This window comes from Gopherus evgoodei, chromosome 9 (genome assembly GCF_007399415.2).
Source record: "Gopherus evgoodei ecotype Sinaloan lineage chromosome 9, rGopEvg1_v1.p, whole genome shotgun sequence".
NCBI lineage: Eukaryota > Metazoa > Chordata > Testudines > Testudinidae > Gopherus > Gopherus evgoodei.
The window spans coordinates 1,971,697-1,980,573 of NC_044330.1; the positions used below are offsets into that span (position 1 = coordinate 1,971,697).

General features: G+C 57.3%; 1 protein-coding gene across 1 annotated transcript; it reads right to left on the reverse strand.

The window, feature by feature from the left end:
• Positions 1-5,945: 5,945 nt before the first annotated feature.
• On the reverse strand, positions 5,946-7,875 carry HES1 (hes family bHLH transcription factor 1). Its single transcript, XM_030575195.1, has 4 exons — positions 7,686-7,875; positions 7,480-7,575; positions 7,272-7,359; positions 5,946-6,742 (listed from the first exon to the last, which is right to left on the reverse strand). Exons 1-4 carry the CDS (start codon positions 7,788-7,790, stop codon positions 6,204-6,206), a joined length of 828 nt encoding a protein of 275 aa, XP_030431055.1. The 5' UTR covers positions 7,791-7,875; the 3' UTR covers positions 5,946-6,203.
• Between the last annotated feature and the right edge of the window lie 1,002 nt (positions 7,876-8,877).

Sequence of the window (8,877 nt, forward strand, 5' to 3'; positions counted from 1 at the left end):
CTGGAGCATCCTGTCCCCAGTGTGGGAATATCCCACCTGGCCAAGGTTTGCCCTTTCAGCTGAGATCGTGCTGCTCCACATGGGCTGATCCCACTGAGCAGGGTCCGGAAACACGCTCTTCCTGCTTTGCTGTGCAGCTGGCAGCCAGGGCAGCCAGCTTTACTGCTGCTCTCCCTCCTGGTGCAGTGGAAGCAAAGGGACAAATGCTGTTTGTTTGCTTGCAGGCAGGAGGGATCTCGCTCAGATTCAGCTTTGTGCTCCCTGCCCTCCCAGTGCGGTGACCGGTGCTCTGAGAAAGGGAGTGGGGTGGGTCAGCTCTTGGCAAGGCTCAGGCTCCCGTGTGGCATCTCCAGGTGCAAAGGCACGCCAGGCGTGTGTCGAGGCCAGGATCTCTGCAAGGCTGGGCGTTTCCTTCTGATCTTCCTCTGGAGGGGCAGGGGGTGGGAATGCAGTGCGCAACATGTGCACCTCTGCCAGGTCAGCCTCTTGTTGCAGGTCCCAGGTGGATCCATAGGAAATGAAGCTCTAGTTCTGGGGAGGACAGGCCCCCCTGCATGGCTGCTCTGGCCTCCCTCCCTGCTGGCTTGTGCTACCATTCCTCAGTGCCCTGTGAAGGCTGGGACTATAACAATGTTTAAAAGGAAACTGGATAAATTCATGGTGGCTAAGTCCATAAATGGCTGTTAGCCAGGAAGGGTAAGAAATGGTGTCCCTAGCCTCTGTTCTTCAGAGGATGGAGATGGATGGCAGGAGAGAGATCACTTGATCATTGCCTGTTAGGTTCACCCCCTCGGGGCACCTGGCATTGGCCACTGTCGGTAGACAGATACTGGGCTAGATGGACCTTTGGTCTGACCCGGTACGGCCATTCTTATGAGCTGCACCCACCCCCTTTCCCAGGGGTGTAGCCATGCCAGAGGGCATCGCCCTTGTCCCTGGAGAGAGGGTGCCATGGAGAGCCACCCATCCGCAGGGCTGCAGCCCAGCTTCAAGCCCGAGGAGCACTAAAAGGGAGTTACTCTGAGGAACGACGTCCCCAGTGGAAGATCAGCCCTGGGCTGGTCTCCGCTCGCAGAAGCACCGGGTTTCCCCACACATGTGCAGCTCCACTGTACGCTTTGGCTCAGTCAAGAGAACTGTCTGAAACACCAGTTTATGGTGCAACCAGCAAGGAAAGGAGCAGAGCCCTCTGCCAGGCTGGTCCTGCCAGGCCTGGGAAGTCTGCTTTGGTTGGATTTGTTTTCACTCAAACACACGTCACCCCTGTAAATCATAAGCCCCTTTCCCCAGCCCCTAGGGCATCAGCAGCCAGCGTGGGCTGTAGCTGGGCTGGGAGTTGGGCCCAGCCTGCTCTCACCCACTGGGGTTACGCCCCTGGCAGCAGTGGAAGGCCCCTCTGCCCTGGGCTGGTGCGAGCAGAGCCAGGTTGGTACCTTTCACCAGCCCCACTCTCCCTTCAGCCCTTAAACCAGGGCCTGGGCTGCAGGGCCAGCAGGGCTGCATGAGCTGCACAGACACCAGAAGCTCTGCAAACACCCCGCAAAGATCAGCTCTTTGGGGACTCAATTCTGAGCAGGATCCAGCATCCAGTGTGTTCAGAGGGTGCTCAGCCCACTGCAGAATCGGGCCCAGTGGCATCAGCCAGAGCCCAGGTCACTCAGCCCCCCCTCTCCCCACAGGATTGGACCCAGTGACTCAGCTGGAGCAGGCTCTCCCTTCAGAGTCTGCCAGGAGCTAGGAGCGGAGCAGTGGCGGATGGGCAGGGCGCTGGGTGCTGCCTGCTCACAGGCCCTGGTAAAGGTGTGTGCCAGACATGCCCCTGAACTCCCCCACACTCCTGGATCCCTGCCCCTCCACAGCATCAGGGGAGTTGCTCTGTTGTCATGGCCTCAGGTTCGGGAGCTAGCAGGAGGGAGTCCACCCTGCCAGCAGCAGCTCCTGCTCCCAGCTGGCTCGGGGCTCTCAGAGCTTGGGCTGTGAGCCCGGCAGCCATGGGGAGCAGGGAGCGGTTCCGCTCTGCGCAGAGTGAGCTGGCTGCAGGAGCAGGTCCCCGGGCGGGACGGCGAGCGTGCATGGTGTGACCAGGCTGCTGAGAGGCAGGTGCCCTGGGGAGATGAGTCTTGCAGGGAGAGCCCCATGCATTGGGCACCCTTCCCTCATGGTGCTGCTACAGGCAAAGGCCCACCCCCTGAGGAGCAGTACGGGTTCATGGGAGAGCAGCACCCTTCGGGCCCCTGCACACTGTGCTCTCTCCTCTGCATACCAGCTAGGGGGCAGCCCGGGACTCCTACATGTGCAGCTGAGAAGCAAACTTTGGTCCCAGTTTGCAGCTGCTGCCTACAAACATCATAATCCTAATCACCAGCTCAGCGGGGAAGGGCCCCTCTCCAGCCTCCGCCCAGGGCTTATCCTAACACCACATGCCCCTTCGGCTGCTGGCTGGATTGAGGCCTGTCCTACGAGCTGGCTGAGTTTACTGCAGGAGCTGGCTCTGGCTGCCCGATGCCCTGGAGTGTCCGTGACACCTGTGGAAATCCCAGCTGGGTCTGGCACCTGCTGTGACACCCTGGCTAGGATCACCTCTCGTCGAAGCACTAATGGGGACCCTTGCCTGGGTTTCTGTGGCCCATGGGGAGTCACAGACCAGGGAAGTGAAATCCAGGTGAGTGATTAGCACAGGGGGACTCCAGCCGCCTGGGGCAGGTGAGTGTTATCACAGGAGGCCTTGTTTCCTCTCCTGGCCATTCAGCTCAACATCTTCAAAACGGGGTGTGATTCTGGGTGCCCACCTTGAGCCCTGATTTTCCTGGTCACTCCATGTCTCAGATGGTGGTGTGGGTGCTCAGCACCTATGGAAATCATATCAAGGTGCGTAATAAGTCACCCCGAATGACCTGTCACTCTTCAAACTTTGAGCTTTAATCCATAACTGGTCAGGATGAACTTAGGGGCAGCAGGCAGAAATAGACTGACCCCTTGCCTGCAAACTAAAGGTGCTTCTATGTGAGATTAAGGCTGTCCGGTGCAGCGGTCCTGGCATGTTACTCACTAGAGTAACAGTTTGTGGGACCAGATCCTCAGTTTGCTGGGACAACTTCAATCCTAGTGTAACTCAGCTGATATCAGTAGAGTTCGCTGGGCATGAATTTGGCCCATCAGATACGTTTTAGGGGCCTGATCTTGCAAACCCAAAATAACCTTGCTCAGGTCACCAGTCCCAGGGACAGCTCTGGCAAGGGAAGGTTCCAAGATCTGGCCCAAATTCTCTTTATGTTTGAATATTTAAACACCGTCCTGGTTGAGTTTTGCCTGGTCTTTAACTTCAGGACTAGGTGCACTACATGATCTCCCATAGCCCATCAGTCTTTTTAAAAACCCTTTTTCAAATAGCTCTCATCATTTAACCAAATAGTTCCACAGAGGAGAAGGGAACTGCTCAGATGAAGAGGACAGAACTGTTAATGACAATCTGTCAGTAGATCTGCATAAATTCAATTCCAGTCCAGCTGGAGCAACGTGGTTCCCAGATAAGGGACAGGGTGAGGAATGTGTGTATCTGGGAACAGTTTATAAGAGTTAAAATGGGCTGGATTCCTTTCTCGTTTACATCAGTGTAAATCAGGCAGCATCCCACTGAAGTCAGTGGAATTACACCACTCTTAGTGAGAACAGAATTAATCCAATGTGTTTAAACATCTGTCTTTGGAAACCAAATACTGGTGTCTCAAGAGCCAGACACAGAAGTGTTTGTAGCCTTGTCAGTTACACAAACAAGCTGTTTCTTTCTGGTGCTCTTTGTTACTAAATACCTGTGATTCCAACACCGTTGTTAAGTGATTTTTTTTTCTCGTGGTTTAAACAAGAAGGTAGAGCCAGCTAAAACTGAGCAAGGCAGCAGCTAACATGCCTTCACTATACACGCTACAATAATTGCTAACAAGGATAAATAGGAAATGTGCATTAAAAAGAGCCTACTATCTATTTTCACTCTGTCCTATAAAGTATTTTTTAAACTAAACTTAAGGGCTGAATTCTGTCCCAGTTTTCTCCCAATGAAACCCCATTTGCTGTCCGTGAAGTGGCAAGGGATGTAAATAGGGGTAGAATTTCTATTTGAAAATGTTAACTCATCCAGGACCGAAGCCTACAACAGGGGCCTGCATGTCCCCTCGGTGCTGCACATTGACATAACTACCCTGGACGGCAGGGAGCCCTGTGGTATAGAACTGGGGTATGTGAAGGCCTGGACTTGTGCCTGATGGGGAATGCAGAACTGACCCTCCCTCTAGGACCCCACCATCACTTTCCATGGGGCACTTGAGGAAGTGGCGAGCAGCCAGATGAGGAAATGGGGCAAGAGCCCAGATCCCAGAGGAGAGGAGCATTGTGTTGGGATTGTACAAATTTGGCACTTAACTGCTTCAGTGAAGTGTGCACAGGAAAAATGTGTAGACAGCCAGACAGGTTATTAGTATTGCAGAGAGACAAGATGGGGGAGGGAATATCTTTTATTGGACCAACTTCTGTTGGTGGAAGGGAGAAGCTTTCCAGCTCCACGGAGCTCTTCCTGAGGCTTTCTTGGGGCACCCCTCCCTACTAGACAGAAGGGGAAATGACTGCACTTAGATCTTGTGTTCGTGGGGATGTTGAGTTGCGGTGACTGAGAACAGCTCAAGGAGTCTAAGGGCTTTGTCTGCATAGTCCTTGGAAAGGAGACAGAAAAGCAGTGCCTGCACCTTTGTTAGGAAGCCTGCAGAGATTGACCCTGTGCACTGGTCCTCCCTGCTTCCCTGGCAGCAGCTCCAAGCTCACTCTGAGGAGGAAGCAGAGGCTGATGAGGGCATGGGTATGGAAAGGGGGGCTACAGGTATGATCTGTCTGGTCTCGCAGTCCTTCTGGCTTTCATTTCCCCAACACCTGGATGCAGTCAAGCACCTGGCCAATCCAGACAAAATCCGACGTGTCTTTGTGGTGGGATTTGGAAGGAATTCCCTACAGATCCTGGCACCGTTTAAAGCTGTCCGCTTTGAGTTAGGACTTGTTAAGGAGGGTTATGTGAGCTGAAATCGGAGACTGCCATTTGCCTCTATCTGGGGCTCACATCTTGCCGGGAAATGGGGCATGACCAAGTCAAAGGGGTCGGTTGCTGCTGGTATTTATAAGGGAAGATCATCTGCCCCGGACCAGCGCTACTCCCTACCCACACGTTTTCCGTATTAGGGCTCAGGCAAAGCACAGCCTTATCAAAAACATGTGCACTGTGGTAATCAGAGAGCTCAGCAGGACTTGGCTCTAACTAAGTAGCCATGGGGAAAGGACTGCACCTTTACGCTCTCTCCAAACGATAGCAGGGATCTTGTTTGATTTAGTAGGTGCAGCTATGGCTTTCCAAGCGCCTGCTGAGTAATGTCAGCAAACAGAACCCCTCCGCCAGCTTTTGGGGTGGTGGAAGAGAGCGGGTGGTTTTGTGAACTTTTCCTTAATGTTATGGATCTGATTCTGTAGCTTGATTTATTTCAGTGGAGAGCTACATCTGACTTACACCAGGTTAAGACCCCAAAGAAGCAGCCCTAACCCACTCCTGGCATTTGTGCTTTAAATTCCAAGTTGAAATTACGACTTCATTGGCAGGATCAATCCATCTCCCCTCATTCTCCACTTGGCTCTGTAAGTTTGTAACAGAACAACACAGTGCTTCCCAGGGGCACTGCAAGGGGCATCGGATCAGATTCATTAAAAGAAACTAAACTGCTGCTAATGAAGTGAGATCTTTGTGCACAAGCTGCATCCTCCATCTGTCTGAGTGAGCGGAGATAACAGCTAGGGGCAGCTCAAGCTAGACAGCGCCTGCCTCAGCATTGTCTGCGGGGAAACCCCTAGGCTCACACAGCAGGCAGGGGCTCCCAGACACAAGTCAGACCGTTTATTATTGTCAAATAACGTCCTCAAGGAAGCGAGGCATTTATTGTATTGTAAGAGCATTCAGACAGGATCTTTGGTGTCACATTGAAAAAGGGGGGTGCACGCTCATGGAAAACACGAGTGGTCCACCCAGCGGAGGGGCTATAGTACAGAGGCACAATCCAATATGAACAGGTAATGATACAGCCAGGGCATGGGGCCCCGCGCACAGCCTGCCGCACGTGGGCCCGTCAGCCTGTCCTCTGGCTGGGACAGTCCAGAGTCCTGCTACTGGTGCTTGCTCACCAGGGCCGCCACACAGAGTCCGCTGTGAGCGAAGGCCCGCCGGCAGGGCCCCCAGAGCCCGGCCCGCCGGTGGGGCCCCCAGAGCCTGGGCCGCCGGTGGGATACAATGGCACCACAGCCCCACCAGGCGCGAAGGCGTTGGGGATGAGAAAGGCGAACTGGCCATCCGAGGCAGGCACCAGCTGGAAGCCACTATACACCTTGGTGGCCTCCCCCGCCGGGCTCCCCAACTTGCAAGGCATCCCGCTGAGCGGCACCACACTGCCGCCTGGGGGTGCTGCCCCCGCGGGGATCTGCACCAGCGGCTGCCCGAAGGAGGCGTGTTGAGCCCCGGGTGGGGGCAGTGGCGGTGGCTGTGCTGGGTAGTTCATTGCGTTGATCTGGGTCATGCAGCTGGCCAAGTGCCCGAGGAGCCGGGTGCGCACCTCGGTGTTCACACCCTCGCAGGTGGAGAGGAAGCGGGTCACCTCGTTCATGCACTCGCTGAAGCCGGCCCGGTACTTGCCCAGCACCGTGGGGTCCGTGCTGAAAGCAGCTGTGGGGCAGGAGGGAGAGACGGAGGTCAGTGCCTGTGGGGCAAGCGGAGCAAGGCGTGCCCTCTCCTCGGGCACATGTGGGGCCCCTCCCTGCTGCCCTCCTCCATCTGCAGCCCGGCTCCTTCCCCTCCCAGTGGCTACGACCTGCCCCCCGCCCGGTGCACACACGGGGTCCTAGATCCCACGGCTGCCTACTGTCTGGCAGGTCTCCCTCCCTGCCCAGCCCCTGCCGCCCATCGCCCGATCTTACACCTGCAGCGCCTTCAGCACCGGGGTTTCCTCTTCAGCGCTTTCCTTGAGCGTTGGCTGGCTCAGCCCCCCACCCCCGGGCGGAACCGGGCCTCGGGCGAGCCACTGCCTCGGCGCCGATAAACGCCCCCCCCTTTCCCCTGCAGCCCCCGGTCCCTCTCCAGCCTTCCCGGGCCGGTGCCATGCACAAGGCGCGGAGCGTGGGAACGGCCGCCGCCAGGGCAGGGGGAGGCTGGAGGCCGTTCAGCGGGGCCAGGGCCAGGGGCAGCGGCCACTCACCCGTCATCTGGGCGCGCTGCAGGTTCCGGAGATGCTTCACCGTCATCTCCAGGATATCGGCCTTCTCCAGCTTGGAGTGCCGCGAGCTCTGCGGGGAGAGCAGACATGAGCGCGCCTGGCGGGGGGGCTCGCGAGCGGGGCGCATCCGAGCCGGGCCCCCCGCTCCCGCCTGCCCCCGCCCCGCGCCGCGCCGCGCAGACCCACTCACGTCTTTCTTCAGCGCGTCCAGGATGAGCGTTTTCAGCTGGCTCAGGCTCTCGTTGATCCGCGCCCGCCGCCTCTTCTCCATGATGGGCTTGGAGGACTGCAAGGGAAGGGGGGAGGGAGCAGTGAGCGCCACGGCTGGACCCCCCCGCCAGCCCCGCAGCGACCCCCGGCCCAGCGCGCAGCGCAGCGCGGCGCGGCCGCCTTTACCTTGCGGTGCTCGGCCGCGGTCTTCGGTTTGTCCGGCGTCGCGCTGACGCTGGCCGGGGTCGCCGCGACCGGGGAGGAGTTTTTCTCCATCATGTCAGCGGGCATCTTCCCGGAGCACCCCGCCCCGCAGCGCCGAGCGCCCTACAGCGCCGAGCACCCCGCAGCGCCCTGCCGGGGGCACCGGGCTGGACGCGACCCTGCCGCGGCGCACGGGCTGCAGCCCCGGGGTCAGGCGAGGCGGCTGCCGGCGGAGCGAGTCCCGCGGTGTCCCTGGCCGCCGCTATTTATAGCCCGCGCTGCACGCGAACGGCTCGTGTGAAACTTCCCAAACTTTCTTTCCCACAGTAACTTTCAGCCAATGGGAGCCGGGGACACGCGGCCCCGCTCGTGGACGGCGCCCACCCATTGGTTGCCGGGCGCAGCGACCGGCGGCCAATGGCGCACGCCTGGGCCTGGGGCACCGGAGGCTACAGTGTCAATCAAAGGCGTTTAACCCTTTCTGAGCCCTTCTTCTGCTATTTTATGTCCTTGGGGGTCTGTGTCCCTTCTGCCGGGGCGGCGGAGAGTTCGGGGGCCCTCCCTGGCCTGTGTCCGAGAAGGAGTTGCACGAATGCCGGTTAATAAGCAAGTTAATTAGCAACCTGCAAAATGACCCCCTCGGGCAAGCCATGCTTTCTTTGCGGAGCCGGTGGCAGCATCAGGGTTTGTTCGCTGTAGCGGGAAAAGGCTGCGTGGCTGTTGTGTTTGTGCGGCTCAGGGCTCAGAGCTGTCAGCGGAGCTACCCATGGGCCTTTCCGCCCAGCGCTGCAGGGGCCTTTTCCGAGGAGAAGCAAAGAACCCTCATTTAGTGCCATTAAAAGCTACCGGACTTGAGACCCCCTTCTGTTGTGGAGAGCGAGAGAGGAAAACAGCAAAGTCTTTATTTTAAAAATGTCCCTTTGAATTGGCCCGTATGGCTCGCAGGGAAACGAAGTGCTCAGTATTTCCATCGCCCTTGTTTGTTTATTTGCACATTAAAAGTTGGAAACAAGAAAACACAGAAGGTAAATTTAACAGCTGGGCACCACCCTGATTTCTTTGGGAACTTGTGAGAAAAGTTCTAGACAGTGAGGGGGATCCCCACTGTTTCCAAGGCCAGAAGGAACTGCTGTGCTGCTAGTCTGACCTCCTGGACAGCCAGAGAACTGCCCCA